The sequence below is a fragment of the Drosophila arizonae genome, chromosome 2, assembly GCF_054131065.1.
Source record: "Drosophila arizonae isolate 15081-1271.41 chromosome 2, UAZ_ARI_1.0, whole genome shotgun sequence".
Classification (NCBI taxonomy): Eukaryota; Metazoa; Arthropoda; class Insecta; order Diptera; family Drosophilidae; genus Drosophila; species Drosophila arizonae.
In genome coordinates this window covers 28,694,822-28,712,570 of record NC_142922.1, presented here as the reverse complement: position 1 = coordinate 28,712,570, position 17,749 = coordinate 28,694,822, and the positions used below count along the sequence as shown (strand labels likewise).

At 38.3% G+C, this 17,749-nt stretch overlaps 1 protein-coding gene across 1 annotated transcript; it reads right to left on the bottom strand.

Annotated features, from left to right (window-relative positions):
* Positions 1-1,049: 1,049 nt before the first annotated feature.
* RhoGAP93B (MyTH4 and RhoGAP_KIAA1688 domain-containing protein RhoGAP93B) lies at positions 1,050-17,693 on the bottom strand. The gene is made up of 14 exons (XM_018018734.2): positions 17,213-17,693; positions 15,973-16,063; positions 7,023-7,399; positions 6,847-6,944; positions 6,589-6,757; positions 5,509-5,834; positions 4,340-5,447; positions 3,419-4,270; positions 3,211-3,354; positions 2,965-3,145; positions 2,678-2,794; positions 2,490-2,613; positions 2,274-2,428; positions 1,050-2,199 (listed from the first exon to the last, which is right to left on the bottom strand). Exons 1-14 carry the CDS (start codon positions 17,230-17,232, stop codon positions 1,975-1,977), a joined length of 3,987 nt encoding a protein of 1,328 aa, XP_017874223.1. The 5' UTR covers positions 17,233-17,693; the 3' UTR covers positions 1,050-1,974.
* Between the last annotated feature and the right edge of the window lie 56 nt (positions 17,694-17,749).

The following is a 17,749-nucleotide window of genomic DNA, read 5'->3' as shown; positions in this document are numbered from 1 at the left end:
GAAAATGGCATTTATTGTGTAGAAGCTTATGAAAGCTAGATGGATTGGCCTACCCATTTACGCATTAGGTATTTTGAAAATTATTATATACGTTCTATTATTTAAGATAGTCGTAAATGTATACTATTTGTTTGAGAGAGTGTATATAAATATTTACTATCCACTTTATAATAAAATTAGCAGTTATATAAGTCTTGTTGATCTTAAGCTTGATATCCCGAGTTCCATACTTTCTTATCGTCGGGGTGAGTTCAAAATGATTACAATAGCTTCCAGTGAAGTTGCATATATTTACCACTACGCAACTGAAACGTCAACCAAAATCGAATTTTCGGATCACCTCATACCTGTAGCTTGATTTAACTGATTTAACTGATGCAGTTTTGTGACCATATATCAGTATGGTGACCATATATCTAGACATTTTTATATATCTAAAACTATTTCGAGTTTGCGCACGGCCTTGCACGCCATTTTAAATTATTAAATGCATGAATCACAATTGGTGCTTTAATGTGCTTATGGGCATTGAATGCTATGACAATCGCTGACTTCAAGATTGCTGCATAAACAAGCCCCCGAATTGTACTTAAACAAATTACCAAATACTATGAAAACCTTGATAAAAATAATTCGAACAAACGAACGGTCGGCGATAAATATATATGTACCCGATTCGAATTCCAGAATTGATTGCTGTCTGCGCTAGTTGGCAAATAAATGATAATGGATGTCGTTGGATGGGCTTAACTTTCGTCAAGTGACACTAAATTATTAGCAATTATCGTAGACAAACGGTTCGAAACGACTTTAAAATTGGGCATAAATTTGCACTATAATGAAAGAAATATCGAAAAAATAATAATAATAAATAATTTGGGAAAATCTCTCGTAAATTTACGATGTGTCTTTCAATTGAAGCCGTGGGCCATGTGATAAAGAGCCTTAGACATATGATACTGATAGACATATTATGTTTTACATTTTGAATGATCGTCAGGGGCGTCAATACATCAATCATTTGTGTTAAGACTTAAATATGTTGGCTCTTTATTTATATAACTTTATTCATTCTCATGCTTCAACCAATCGCCTTTTTCATACATTCATATACTTTTGTATCTTTTCAATTGATTTCTGGTTTTTACAGCATGTTATTCATATATATTTAAATATATATATGTATATATTTGTGTAAAATTGCTGTTTTACATGTGTAAACTAATTGATTAAATTGTTTGCGCAGCATTTTCAGAATTATCTTCATCATAACATTTTTTTATTATATAATGCATACGAATAAATATATATATATATAGCACTATGTTGCTGCATATGATTTTTAAGCAGATTTTTTTTATTATTGAATTAAATCAGTTATTGCATTTCATCTTTGTTTACAGTACTTTCTTCTTCTTCTATTTATAATATTTATATGCTTCACAAGTTTTTTTGAGAGTTAGTTTTCTTCATTTGAGTATTTTGCTTGGCTTCTTGTGTGAACTTTTATAAAACTAAGACGTGAAATAAATAAATTATTCTAAAATTTCACACGTTCATTCGGTTTAAGTTTCAAGTTTTGAAATTCATATATATTTTATAACTTTTGGATTAGATCTGTATTTTAACTTTTTGGTTTAATAAGCACTACACGTTACAATGCTGACAAAAGTTCGGAGTATTTTTTGTTAAAAATTAAGCATACAATAAAATTAATTGAATTAGTTTAGAAAATTCGAGTACCAAAAAATTATTAGTATAGTTAAAGTTAGGAGCTTGTTAGGAGTTCTTGATGTTTTCAATTTGCATAAATACAAATAGGCTATTTAAGTAAGTTTAGGATAGGTTAATAACATTTAACATATATGCACATATATATACGTAGATATATACATCCATATACATATATTTATATAGGTATGCTCATTGGTATTTGAATAGTTCGGTATCTTTTTAAATAGCTATCAAAGCTCTCTAGACCAGATTGGCCACATGCGTTGTGTCCATGTGCTGTATTAAGACGTGTATAAAGGACATCTCCTTGCGCGCATTCTCCAAAATCACCTTGGGATCATCTGAAGTGCATCGCAAACAATTTGGCGCAAATACCATTGCCAGATTCGACGAATCCATTTTGGTGCAGGCAACCACCTCCGGGTTGGAGAATTGTTGCAGAAAGTGTATTAAATACGTTAGGACCTGTTAAATTAAGATATAGATATATATATATTTGAAATTCGAATTTGACTAGAAATAAAATATTATACACTTACCAGTTGATTAATTTGTGGCAACTTATTAACTATTTCTTTGGCTTTATCGGGATCCTCAGTATTCACGCAATCCTCATAATAATCATCGGGTATAAGCGGATCGTACAGCTCACGATACCATAATTTAAGCAAACTAGCAGGCGCATGTGCATCAACTGTTGAATAAAAACAATATTTAGTATATGTATTTTAAGGCTGGAGCTTAGTTTAACACACCCATATTGTTCTTATAGTCAGGAACATCCCACCGATCCAAGCGACTCTTCATGCAATTCACCTCATCCACATCGGCGGATACTCGAAAAATGCCCTCAGTTTGTTTGCCATTGAGCAAAAGCACCTAAAGAGAGGTATATATATGTAAGTTGGCCTGTTTCTTGACTTGAATTTCTGGTAATACTTACATGCTCTGAAAGCGTGGTTTGTATCCAGGGCAGTTTACGCGTTGGAAACTTATCCTTTTGTAGATCCATCACCTCGGACAGCGTGTTGCCAAACATACTGTTGCGTAAAATTTGTTGCTGAAATTCAAGTTGATTAAAATTTTAAAAAATATGAATAATTATAATGATAGACAAGGAAACATACATATAATGCTACTATATAATAATATATCTCACTAATAATCAAATATGCATGTAATCTATACAAAATCAAGGGTCTAATTAATATAATACAAATGTCAGCTAACCCGTGCCTGTTCCACCTCATCGACGGTGGGCTTCTTGGCCAAGCGTCGGCCGCTGCTGCCAATGCGATCCAAGCGGCGGCAACAAACGGTTGCATAATGCGAGATCTGCACGTGTATGGGCCATTTGCAGACTTCTAAAAAGCCAGTGGCAAACGAGGGATCACGGTGGCGATTAACATAGCTGCAAATGATCAGAGAAACCAAATTAGTTGCTTTGAATAGCTCAATAATGTGTGTGGCGCCTACTTGAGCAGCGTGGGCTGAAACGTCGGAGATGGTGGCACAAACGATAAACAAATGGCCATTAGCTCCCAGCCACGTATAAGTGACTCGCGTTTGGGATTCTCCGTGGTCTGGCGGCATAGCTGCACATAAAGCTCATCGCGTAATCTGCGCAAGAAATACATAAAATGAGAATCAAATCAAGCTTAAATTTTAGAACAGGTATACTAACTGCTGTTGCGGTAGGGATGCTACAATAATATCTATGGCCACCGAATTGAGGTTCATGCCCATGCGTGCCTTGCGATCACCCATGTAGATTTGCACCAGCTTGAACAGCTCAATGGCCGTTTTTTTGTCGGCCTTATCGCGCGACAAGGCCAACATCGGGCGACTTATAGCCTCCGCCGTCCAGCTAAGCATGTCCCGCACAGATGCCTTCTTGCGGAAGATGCCCTTCGAGTGCATGTTCAAGTTGTCAGCGGCAAACTTCTCAATATCACATTCCTTCATGCACGCCAGCGTTGGGGCACCGGGCGCACGCTCGCTGGGTGGAAATATCTGCTGTATGGTGGGCTTTAGTGACGGCGGGGCCAGCTTATGGTTGCCGCCACGGCTGAGACTGCTGCTGCTGGCCAAGAGCTGAGATTGCTGCGACTGCGGCGGTTGCTGCTGCTGTTGCGATTGGCCATGATTGGACTCATCTTTGGTTAACTGGCCGGCGACTAGACGGGAAATTTGACGATTGGGCGAGGGCAATGTCTGAGATTGCTTCTGTTTGGCGCTGGACGCATCACTGGGATCCAAATGCAGTTGCTGCTGCTGGTGGTGTGGAGGTGCCGGTGGCTGGCCCAAGCCATGACCATGGCCATGACCATGACTAGCAAACGGATAGGCGGGCGTATTTGAGTACAGCTGCTGATTATTCTGCTGATTGTACTGATGGCCCTGACCCCCTGACGAAGGAGGGCAATGGGAGACGGTGTCATAGTATGAGATCTGATAGCGAGGCTTGGGCTTGGGAGCTGCGACGGGATCCTGATTGCCGCCAATACCCTCCAGCACGGCCTCCACGTTGTCGGAACTGCAGATGGGATGGATACATTATTAAATAGAAGGTACAATAAAAAGTTTTAAATTAGTTATGGCTTACATATCCTCGCGACCAGCTGGATCGTAGGGCGGATACTGATAGGCATAGTAGGAGACGCTGTCGCCCATATTGGCGTAGTCGTCAATCATGCCATAATTGTGCTCCAAATAGCCGCCATGTGTATCAGAGCCACCGTCGGAGTCCTCATTGTCCGGCTCATGGCCAGAGAGTGAATGCTCCGACTGACTATCCGAGTGATACGAATCCGAATCACCAACGCCATCGCCATCCCGTCCATAGTCATATCGACCATAAAGCTTGGCCTGCTCGATAATGTAATGCTTGAGTGGCAGCAGATGCGGCATCTCCTGCCCGCAATTGCTGTAGAGGGGCGAGATGTTGCCATTGTCATACTCCACATCGCTGCTGTCCGCATGCAAATGGTGCTGCTGCGTCTTGCTACGCCGCGAATCCCGCTTCTCACACGTGTTCTGCAGCGGATGATAGCCACGTTTGTCCAAGCTGGAGCTGGCGCTGTGCCGCAACGAACTCTGACCCGGGTAATGGTGCGATGACTGCGAACGATTTGCTGTGGAGCTGTTGGATTTTTGACGCCTGGCTGTTGAGTCATTGGAGCCCCTGGACGAGTGTGTTAACATGCCTAGATTATCGGAGCCAGCACTTGGTGAAATAGGCGCCGCTTTGCCCAACGACATCCGCTCCAAGCTGAGACGATCCATCCCTGATCCAGGCTGCTGCAGCTGTGGCGGCGGATTTGTGGCGCTTGTCTTGGCCTGTCGAGAGCTCTTTGTCTGCGGACTGATCGGACTCTGTGGACTGGAGTCGCTCGAGTGTTTCTTGTGCCCGCTGCTGCCGCTGCCGGTGGTGCCTTGGCTTTGGCTCTTGCTAGCATTAGTTGTGTGCCGGCGCCGCGAGAGCGGTGTATTCTCCACAGACTTAAAGTACTTTTCATGCATGGAATCGTCGCTGGCGGCACCGCCATAGACAGCACCACCAACACTAACGCCACCACCACCACCGATACCACCGCCATTTGCTTCAGCGCTGCTCTTCCGATACGATTTACTGTGATGTCCAGCAGCCGTTGGATTTATAGAGGAGGACATGAAGCTGCCGGAACGCGCCAATGAGACCTTGTACTCACGATCTGTAAACATTTGAAATAGTTAACAAGTTGAAGAGAGCAAAGGAGAGGTTTAAGAACTGACCTCCAATAGCTGATCCGAATGGTTTACCAGAGGCGGGAGCTGCTCCTCCGCCGCGTTGTGCGATACGTTGCTGTTGCTGCTGTTGTTGTTGTTGTTGTGCGTAGTTGTACTGTCGCTCGGCATCTGGCGATATCTTCTTCTTCTGCGCCTGCGGCGTATTTATCGAATGTGTAGGTGAGGCAATATCGGATGACTTGGAGGAGCAATATCCCTGCATATGGCTGGGCAGCAATTGATGATCGAAATACTTGTTGCTGTCACCAACATACGATGAGGAGCCTTGCGGTAAATTATGCGAGCTGACGCTTTCTTGCAACATTTCAAAGCTGATAAAAGCGAGAGACAGACAGAGACAGAAGAGCAAGCGGGAAAGATGCAAAGAAAATATTGTTCTTATTAAATGGTTGTGCAATGCAAAGCAATAATGTGTGTGTGCGTGTGGATTAGAGACCCATTGGAAACTTATATACCCAAATAATTAAATAAATAAATAAACCATATACCATTTAACTATTAAGTGGAATATTATTCCAGCCGGCAAGAATGTCTGATTCTTGTTTATTTATAATTCAAGAGAATTCAAATGATTTTAAAGGAACTCAAGTATTATCAATATCAAATAATATCTTTCTGATAGTTTTCAATAGTAAATTATTAAATTTAGATTTTTATTTAAATTTATTTATAATTAATATTATAAAAAAGATCACAGTATAAATCTAAACTAGCTGAACTGATTTTCTTTTGAGAGTTTTTAATAAGCAATTATTGATAAAAAAAAAAAAAAAAATTTATCAAAATTACAATATTAAAGTTCTGCTCAAATTGAAAATACTTTAAATATTTTCTAAAAATTAATGAAAACAGACAAACAAGATCAGAATATATAATCTAAACAGTAAATAGTTATTTTTTAAAGGAATTAAAGAACTGATGTCTACATTAAGCATACGCCCAGTCGACCAAGTATATAAAGCACTCATAAATAACCATTTAATGGGATAGTTTTTATTTCTTCCAAGCCTGCACAACTTTTAAAAACCTTCACAGCCTGAACCCGATTTTAAGCTAAGTACTTACGCGCCATTATCCTTGCCGCCGTGCTGATACTTCTGCAAGGAGCCCAGACGCAGCGGCTCATTTGGCCCTGATGCACCATTAGAGGCTTCATTGAAGCGCCGATAGCCATGAGCGCTGGACAGACTCGAATCGCTTGACTTGCCCGATTCCTTGTAATGATTGCAAGAGTCTATTAAATAGAGAGCGAGGGAGCGAGAGAGAGAGAGAGAAGAGTTTAGTTTGAGTGATTTAGTAGATAGAGCCAGTTCAATAACTTACCTTGTGAGCGCCGCGATCCGTAGCCCTGCTGCTGCTGTGATTGCTGTTGCTGCTGCTGCTGCAGCTCCATCGAACGGGCTGAGTCACCAGTGCCAACGCTGCAAAAGAGGAAACGAATCGAATCACATTAAGTAAATAAATATTCGTGCTGCTGGCAATTTTCAATTGAAGCTCACCGAAAACTTTGACGGCCTCGTGGACTAGAGATCATTTCGCTGCTGATCAGCTGCTCCTCGGAGCTGGCCATGGCGCCGTTGCCACGTTGGGCACGCCCCTTCTTATTTGCTGCCGACATGGGCGATGGCTGTTGCTGCGCCTGCTGCTGTTGCTGCTTGGCCGCCGATTGCTTCTGTGGCGTGGTTTGCTCTCGTCGCTCACTCGGATCGGTGTTCTGTTTGAGGGTCTGCAGCTTGGCCAGCGGTATGATGTCACACTTGCTCGGCCGATGCCACACGGTCTTCTGCGTTGCGGCATTATAGTAATAGAAGCGCTGCGTGTTCGTATCAAACAATTCCCACCATTGCGATGAGTCGGTTCGCTTAATTGGCACATCCTGTATAAAGGGAGAGAGTAGGAGAGAGCGAGAGAGAGAGAAAGATAAGCGGAATGAGTGAGAGATTTAAATCCAAATGAATCAGCTGAGCTAAGCTCATATATCATAACTGCATTAGCAAAGTGTGTAAGTATGCGTGTGTGTGCGTATGTGTGTGGGAGGTGTTGTGTTGATAATGTCATTTATGCGCATATTAAATGTTATTCACATTCCTTTAGGCTAGCCAACAGATCATATGAGAACAGAGCTTTGAATATATATGTATATATATTTCACCTGAACTATAAGAATGAAATAAATAAATAAAATTCCGCGAATCGCCCTCAGAAAATAAAGCACATAATTATATTTACATTTTCATAATTATTTCCTCGAGCTCGCATATATCATATATCTTATTCCCCATAAATCAGATAACGCTTTTCACCCAATATATCTCGAGTGCACGTTTGCACAAACATCGAGCGAAATTGAATATTATATTTCATGAAAATTGACGTAAACGTGTCTTCATCCTCATTTCTCTCGCTCACAGCATTTGCAGTTGTCTGTTGTTGATTTCACTCAACTTACTCTGAACAAAAGCTGTGCAAAAACAGTTTTAATACCCGCTCAACAAAATTTAAGATGGGTATATGGATGCAGTGGTTCCAGACAGCTCAAGACTTCATTTGACACATTTTATGAAAATAATGAAGAGTGACTCTACGTCGTATAGTGTTGTATATGTATACAGATTCTGTCCTCTTGGCTTATCATCAACATTTGGAAAATTGTAAAGATGTTGATAGAATTTGACTTTAAGTACATCTTCACCGTCAATTTGTAATGCCCTGAATGTCTATTATGCAGTCGGCTACAGCCGATTGCTTGGGCTCTCCTCTTTTCGCTTTGCAACTCAAGGGCTCTGTCGTTGCATCGGGCTTAATCAGCGTATTTCGACCCAATCAGCTGCATCTAATGGACAGTTTTGTTTGTTGTTGTTTTTCTCGTCGGCTTGATAATCGTTTCATTAGGTCTTGACAAAAACTCAAGTTTCCTTTTTGGTCCAGCCCCGTATATATGTATACGTACATATAAGCAGCCATCTCTTTCTGCTCTGCTAGTCGGCCTGTCTCTGTTTAGCCTGCTGGGCTAGTGTCGAGGGTTATATTTCTGCGCTGACCTTGAACTTTGCAACTGCAACTGCAGCTGCAACGCCCAACACCCCAACATATAGAGCAAGAGCGAGCGCGAGAGAGAGAGAGAGAGAGAGACCAAGAGACAGGCCCTGACCCAGGCCCAGGCACGTGTTATTTTCTTCTCTTTTAATCTGCCACACTTCTGTTGCTTTTGTTGCTGTTGTTGTTTTTGTTGTAGTCTGATAACAGCAACAATGCGCTTTGCATTGAAAGCTTTCGACTCGGCTGGCTTTTCATTTCTGGTTTTCATTTCCATTTCCATGCGTTGCGGGTGCATTGCATAATTTTGAGTTTTATTTGTATTTTTTGCAGCGCCGATTGGGACAAGGCTGCTGAGCAGGGCGAAGCGACACCATCGTTACGCTTTTTGCATTGTTGCGTTTCCAACTGTCAGTCCGTCCATCAGTCACTCAGTCAGCCAGTCATTCATCCATGCAGCGAGTTGAGCCGGACAGTCGCACAGTCGGATGGACTGACAGCGCATAAGTGGATTTGTTTCACTTTCAGCCCGCCTCCCAGTTCCTCTCCAGCGCGTGCCACTTGGGGCAGCAGAGAAAACAGATAAAACTAGCTTGATAAGCAACGAAATTTGTATACTCTTGTTTGATATTTAATATAAAAGGGATAAATAGTGAGATAATTATAAATAGAAATATTTCCAATATCTTGATAAATAGCGCTTGGTTTGTAATTCGAGAGACAATTTATTGATGATATTTTAACTTGCCATTATGTCTTAGCTAATTAACAAATCTGATTAGAATATCACCATAGCCTTTAGTGGAGCAGAGTATATTCAATATGAGTATGGACTGATGTCTGTGCCTTCGACACGTCCTCATTTTGGCCTTGTGCGATATACCGAATATTTTGTAATTATGAAAATACAACAGCAACAACGAATACAACAACAACAACAACAGAGACTGCAACAACAACAACGGCAACGGCAATAATAAATAGCAACAACAATGAGGTCTACATCTTTATCTCATTGATGGAATTTGTGCTTTTGCCTCCATTTAAGAAAATGAAATTAGAGCAACTCGAGCGCAAACACTGGCAAAAATATCTTTCAGAAAAATCTGTCAAAATGAATATGCATGGAATATATTTATGCACGCAAACAAATGAGAAACTGACAATATTTATAATTATTAGTCATACGCCTACAACATTTAACTATGAGTCAAAGCCAAGAGAAGAGCAAAAAACAATTTAACGATTTGAATACATACTATATGCATAAATTAAAACATTAGACAACTGAACTATTTTATTGTGTAATGAATTAAGGAACATTTCCTAAGTGGAATACAATGTTGAAGCAACTATTATCGAGTAAAGTCAATGCTTTAAATATTAACAGAAAATATATATATCTTTTAAATAAAAAAAAAATATATATATGTATATATAATCATGTTCATAGAAACAACTAGCAAGATACCTAAAAAAAAAAATATATATATATATAGCAAGATAAGATATTCTAGCAAGATAACTAAAAAATAGTTTAAAAAAAAAAAAAAAAAAAAAATATATATATATATTGTATATATATATATATATATATATATATATATATATATATATATATATATATATATATATATATATATATATAAACATATATATATATTTTTTTTTTTAACTATTTATAAATATATATTAAAAATAAAAAAACAAGTAACTAAATACGTAATGAAATAAAACAAACCAAAAAACAATAAATTTAAAAAAATAAGTAAAATAATAATAATAAACTTTAATAAATTCATTAGTAATATATATAACTATCTAAATAAATACCGCTCAAGGCTCTACTCTTGCTCTGCCAACAAAATGGATAATATTAGGAAATCTAACAAGACAGAAAAAAAACTGTTGCTCTAAAGCTAAGGCCCTTTAATACCAGCCACAATTAAGTATTTAGTAAAGTTCTTCAGCAAACTCAGGCAACTTTAGCTCAAGGTTTTCTATTTTCGGGCCCGTTTTAATTGCTGAAATTCCATTACTCCAATTGCTTCGCATGTGCACTGCATTCCTTTGTTTCCTTTTCATTATAAATTCATTAAGTTTCGCTACTTATAGACGCGCAAGCTTATTGAAAAACAATTAAGCTTTTAATCGTGGGGCAAAGCAATTTCTAATCAGCACAGAACACGGCCTATCAGCGCCGATTGCCGAGGTCAGTATTGCTCCCTCACAGACCCGTGCGCCAACAATACAAATGAGCAACACATCTGTGAATAATCGTGCGAGGCACGCGAGGGAGCGGGCGAAATAAATGAAACGTACACAAAAATTCGGTCCCAAACATAAAGTTGTTTGTAAATTAGGTCATCATTGATATTACAAAAATAACAAAAAATAGAGAGAGAGGAAAAAAGGAAAAACAAACAGAAAATAACTTCAGCTAAAAATAGCATTGACGATAACATCGATCAAAGAAATCAAATGAAAAATTTGAAGAATTTTTGCAAACCCATTTAAAAATGTGTCAACAGCGGAAATAATAAATTTAAACTAAAACATACTACTTATATTATTATTACATACATGTCAATAAACAAATATTTCTATGCATATATATTGTTTTATTTGTTTTATTGATAAGGTTTGTAGCATAAATATAACTTTATATTACATTTGTTAGTATATATTTCTCTCACAATTGTAATTATCACAACGAAAAACTTACAAAGTAATATATTATGTTATTGGTATTATTATTATTCGTTAATTTTAGTTAATAATTTACCTATTATAATATGCAAATAAATAAAATATGAAATAAATAAATATATATATATATTATTTCTCAGTCATTGGAACAGTTTTCTAGAAATATTTATTTATTTATATTGTTAATTTTTTTAAAAAGATTTTTAACAAATTTTCCAAAAATTTGTAGAGCATACAAAAGTTGGCCCAGATCTAACAGCGCCAAAATACTAATTGCTTTAGATTGATAATTAATTGGATTAATGGCGCGTGCACAGTTGTGATAAATATATTATTGTGAATGAAAAATAAACTCATATATAGACACAATATATATAGATTGATATATATCTACATACTTTTATGTAATTGTTCATATAACAAAATAATTCTAATAAAAAATTCTGTTTTAAGTTGCTATGACAAAAACATCTGCTTGAGATTACTAATTATAGTTTTTTGACTCAAGAATATTTAGCAAATCTTTCTACAATACTTTCCAGTAAATCAGAGAATTAACCTTAAGCCTCAATTTCCATTGAACTGAAGAATCAATGGACTTGCTTAAGAACCCCATTTGGCATTGTATATAGTTTCATTCATGGCGTAAGCTCTCAACATATGAAACCGATTCGATTGAGTCAGCTTTTAGATATGGAAATTGGGAAACTTTTAACGAATTTGAATGACAAATTGTTTGATTTATAATATTATGCTGCATTCTCGGATGTGAGGAAATTGTATAATGTCTCAATGGGCCACAGAAGAAGGAAATATAGTGAATTTACCCTTGGGAAACAATTACACGAAAAATAATTAAAATACAAACATATAAAATGAACACTTTTAATTATATTTAAATCAAATTGCCTATTCATTGGTCATATCGTAAACCCCATCAACAAGTCTTAATATTTCCTGTAGCTGATGCAAGGCATAAGACAATGCCAACTACCTTTAATAAGCGAAATCCATTAGCGATATTTATGCGCATTTAATTGCCATTGTAATTTCCAAACAAATTTATGCAGGCCGTGCAACTTGGCCAGGCTGATAACCCACTTGGCAATCAAACACAAAATACAAAATACAAAAATAAAAACAGGAAGCCGCGACGGCCAAAAGCGGTAAAGGGAATAACTAAACGATAGTCCAACGATGTGCATAAGTATGTATGTGTGTGCGTCTGTATGTGTAAGCACATAATGAACATTTGAAATATTTTGACGATTGCGTAGCATAGCCCCCAAAAACCACAAGACCTCCATTTTGGGTGGCTTGGGGCGCAGGGGCGTGGTGGAAAGCCAGTGCAGTCTTTATGTGCTTAGTTTTGGTCCGCTTTGGCGGACGCACGTAAGCATTATAGCTGACTGATTTTCGCTTCTCGCTTCTCGCTTCTTGCCCGTTCCCTCTAAACTTTCCTCCTTCACTTTGCTGCTCTTGCGACGTTTTGTAACACTAAACGAGCAGCGTGTGGGCAACTTTGCTGTGCTTCTTTCCTAACCGGAAGTTTTACAAAGGCAAGTGAGCAAAAAGTATGAAAAAAAGAAGAAAAGTGAAGCACCGAGGGGAAGTATGCCAGAGAGTTATAATAAAGTCTTTAAATGCATTTCAAAGCGTGACGGCCCTGAAATACCCTCTAAGATCATAGATGCACATGCATTTGGTCATACAGCTTAGCTGCAAATTCCTCACTACCAATACACCCCATTTCTAGCTATACTTAGAGGGTAGCGAATAGACAGTGGAGTCAACTTGCTGTGCATAATTTTCAAATCACGTACAATGGAGGCAGCAATTGTTGCTGTCTTTGTCTTCAGTAGCTGTTGTCGCTGCCGCTGACACCAAAAAAAGAGCAGTGGCAACAGCAAGAAGAAGCAATGACGACGTCATTAAAACAAAAAGCTGCCACAGGCAAAAACTTAAAAACCGACAAAGCCAAAAAAAAATTGCTAATTTAAAGCGCGTTTGCAGCTGGGTGGGCGCATAAGAGCTAAAAAGAGCGAGACAGAGAAAGACTGAGAGAGAGTTGAGGGTGAGAGTGAGCCTGCATATGTGTGTGTGTGAGTATTGGTTTCTCTTGTATTGCCATGTGTCGGCCTGCATGTCCCTGTGCACGGTATGCTGCATCAAATGAATAGATTATATTGCGCAGCTAAAAGGATTCTTCGTTCACTTCCTCATGGCAACTCGACAATAACTGCAGTGACATCTGCGTCGGCGCCAGCAGCGATGTTGCAGCCGAATTTAGGGCATATGTTAGGGCTATGCCATGCTGCGGTAGTGTGCAGTAAGGGTATACCTATGCTCAGAATTATTTTGTATAAGATTACAATTAAATATGCAAAAATACATATTTCCTACTGTTACGAATTGTAATTACTTGTCTTAGTTAAACAAGAAAAAACTATGCTGCAAAAGTGTGGAGCTAGAGTATATGCATTTTCTGATCTATTTTGTATATTTTAATAAATAGTATTAATATTTTAATAAATAGTATTAATATTTTAATAATAAATAATAATTTTGATTAATTCTGATAATAAATAATAATTCTAATTAACTATTGTAATTAAAAAGAAACTACTCTTAAAAATATCTATTCTCAACTCAATTAGCAGTGTATTAAGAGGAGCGACATTTCGTTAATGGATTTTCAGATTACGCTCACTTCCTGCAGAGCCACACGCGGCCACACGACGAAAGTACGGTAAAGTGTGGGCGATGACTCAAAAGAGAGCGAGAGTGACAAAAACCGAAAAGCAACGCAGCAAACACAAGCAAACTCATACATAATAACAGCAAGCAAGGCATACTCACATACACATATACTAACTTACACTGACACACGTGAATGAGAGAGTGCATTCAGAAGGCTTCGGTTTTGTAACTGCCATGCAACTGGACTTTGTGTGTGTGAGTGTGTACGTACATATATTGCCCCTGCCAAAAGGGTCGCAATAAATCTCTGCGTGAAATGGACAATAACACCCAAGTGAAGCCAAAGGCAAGGCAAGCGCCGTACTCCGCGTGTTCTGCACTGTGCATGTAAAGGTTTACAGTAGGAATACATAAACACACACACACACACACAGAGACACATACACCCATGCATCTGAGTGCACACAAGCAAAACGAGAACGAGTCGAGGACATTTGCAGAGCCCCAGTACAAAATCAATGCAATTTTCACTACTTCCGGCAGTAGAAAAATAAGTCAGTGGATGTAGTATCGATGTAGTAAATACCCTGTTATTACTTTATACACCAAAACTTATGAATTAATATTATACATGTAACTATATATTAGTTGTAACTGGTATAAATATTGTACTAAACGAAAAAATTACCTGAAATAGACTAAGATTACCTATGTTCATTTATATACTTGCTCCAAGTATTTTAAGGTCTATTTTAAAAATTTATGCGTAGAGCGTTAATAAATGAAGCAGAAGAGAGACAAAGCACAGCTTTTGTTTCTGTTCCATTTGTTTGCTTTAGTGCATTAGCTTTGCTCCCCTTTGGCCAGACGTCTAAAGTTATTAGCCTGTGACACCTTTTGGTAATGTCGCATCAGCCAACCACGACATCAGGAGAGGAGAAGAAGGAGGCGAACTATGGACAAAGCGTCTAAAGGAGCTGTGCAAACAGCTCTCAGCAGCCTTTGATGGTGAGGTTTTGTGTGCTCAGAAAGCAAAAGTTGTCAAAGGCGACGCTTGAAGTAGGATATTATCCCCAACTTGATGTAAGTACATGAAAAATGTAAGCACATGTCTTTTAGTTGGCATGACATATGCATATTCGATATTGATATTTTATAATCGTTGCTAATCTGTTGTCATAAAACATGTAAAGCTTAAAGAATATTCATTTTTGTTTGTAGTGCACTTCAATGAATATATACATATAGTATATATTATTCATTTGTTAAAACACTGAAACTATATATGATTGTTAAACTTCATTTAACCAATTACATAAGCTTATACCCTATGCCAATGAAGCAAATGTTATGCGAAAAATGTGTGTTTTTCTTTTGTTAAATACAATTAATTAACATTGTTTACGCCATTGACGAACTGGGTCAAATTATTTTCCATATATGTAGTGTATGCATGTGTATATTTCACTATAAAATTTGCAAAACAAGTGACCCATGTCAATTAAGCAACAGTCGGACAAGAAAGCCACAGCAACGCAACAAATAACGACGATTGAATGCTCTTAACAAATATTGAGCAATGACTTTCTCAATTAAAGATCTCAGCTGAATGAAACAAAATAATAAATAATATATAGGCATAGCTAAAGTGTTTGTAATATATATTAAATCTTTAAAGAGTGTTTTCTCTGTCCACATTATTTGTTTACTACTATTTTTAGCTTCGGTTTATTATTACATGCTGGCGCTCCTCTGAAAAACCTTGATATTCTGAGAATACCTTGTGTTATTGAGGCTACAATTATAATACTCACAATAAGGGTATATAATATAAAACTGATAAAAACAAATGAGTTCATTAGCCCCCACGCGACATTTGGCAATTAGCGTGAAACTGTTAATGAAGCGTACTGTATATGTGTGTCTGTTTCTGTGTTTGTATATGTACTATGTGTAAAATAATTAATTAAATTATTGGCACATCTGTGTGCTATTTACACTTACCTCGGGTGGATCCCAAACGCATTCGCCAGTTGTTAGATTGGCATACATATGCTCCTTGGTGCGCGGCTCGATTATTTCCACCCATTCTATTCTGTAATCCAAAAAAATAGACAGAGAGAGAGCGAGAGAGAGAGAGAGAGAGGAAGATAGTGGGTGTGAATGTTAGAAAACGTAACATAAATAAAGATATTAAAAAGACCTAGAGATGCAAGAATTGCGGCTATTTTAAAATGAAAAAGCACCTCTGGAATGCAGCACACAGCGCATTGTAACTAAAGCAACAACAACAAGAGCAACCAAAACTTTAAGAATTGGGCACACACGCAGACAAAATTCATTCATTTCGTTCATTCATTAATGCAAACGCGCAAAAGATGTGCTGCGAAAAAGGAACAAACCCGAAAATAAAAACCCAGAAATAAAATACCACCCACAAAAAAGTACCACCCGAATTGCCCTGTGCGTGAGTCGTCGCTTTGAACTATGTATATACGTGTGTGAGTGTGTGTGCATTGCTGGTTTCCCCCATGAATGCTTGTTTTGGGCTTTTCTTTCTACACACACACAAGCACACAAATATATTTTGTCAAACATTTTCCGGTTTTTCCTTATTCGAAGCTGCAGCTCAGAACGCCGCACCATCCTTTCTCACACACACATATACATATAGATTCACGCACATCGATACATATACAGAGAGCGAGCGCTCTCACTCTTGCTATCTCTTTCTCTCCTGCATATATGTACATGAACGGCCGCGGGTGCCAAACAAAAACGACGCTTGTTGCCGCGCCTTGCAAGAAAATCGATTTTGCAGGCCAAAATGCATAAATTTTGAAGGAACTAGCATTTAATTAACGGCAGGCGAATATAGTTAAGGTGCAGGGAGGGTGAGCGGCAGCAGCGAAAGCAATGCAATCCACACGCATACACGACTCACACACGCACATTCAGACAGGCAACGGCTGCGGCTGTCATTGCCTTCATGGGCTCGCCTTAAAGGGGAGGTGCTGCTGCTCTACACACCATTGGGCTGAGCTGAGTATAAATTTTCGCACTTCCCAACACAGAAGAGTAGACAAACATATTAAACAAAACATTTAACAATACGCCCTATTGTTGTTGTTGCTAATTTAATTGTGTACACACTCAAACATTTCGATTCATTTCGTTGTTGCTGTTTTTCTGCTGCTAGTCTGCTTCCCAGTGCGCTTGCTGGTCATAGTTTAACGGCACACACCTTTCACAACTTGAACTCATTTTTCCAACGCTTTATTGTAACTTGGCCGCTTGTCGTTGCTGTCTCCTTTTGCTATTTCTGCAGCAGCTGCTTCTTCTTTTCTCAGCACATGCACCCCACTGAATCTCCGCACACAAACACGTACAACAACTTAATATATTTTCACTGATACTACTACACACTTTTATTTTATTTTATTTTTCGTAAAAGGGGGCTGGGGCAGCGAAATGCAATTTTTCTTTTTCAATTGATTTTTTCTTCCACTCGCACTCCTTTTTTCACTTTGCCTGTGGCGTTAACGCTTGGCGAGCACTTTCACATTTATGATATAATTTACAGGCCATATTTTCGCTTTGCTTTTCGCTTGCACAAATGCATTTTCTTTTTTCAATTATTTATGTGTCCGTGTTTATAATTAAAAATATTTCATCCGCCTTGCATTCACACGCCGCCGCCGCTGTTAACCAACTGTAAGCGTCAGCTGTTTTCGATTGGTAGTCCAATCGATAATGCTACAACATCGATTTCAAAGTTTCT

Excerpts from the sequence above, each read along its gene's own strand:
- RhoGAP93B (XM_018018734.2), bottom strand. The coding sequence starts at position 17,232 with ATGAGTTCAAGTTGTGAAAG. Across the intron at positions 4,271-4,339 it reads CCAGCTGGTCGCGAGGATAT|TTCCGACAACGTGGAGGCCG; the intron begins GTAAGCCATAAC and ends TCCCATCTGCAG. Across the intron at positions 2,795-2,964 it reads ATGAGGTGGAACAGGCACGG|CAACAAATTTTACGCAACAG; the intron begins GTTAGCTGACAT and ends CTTGAATTTCAG.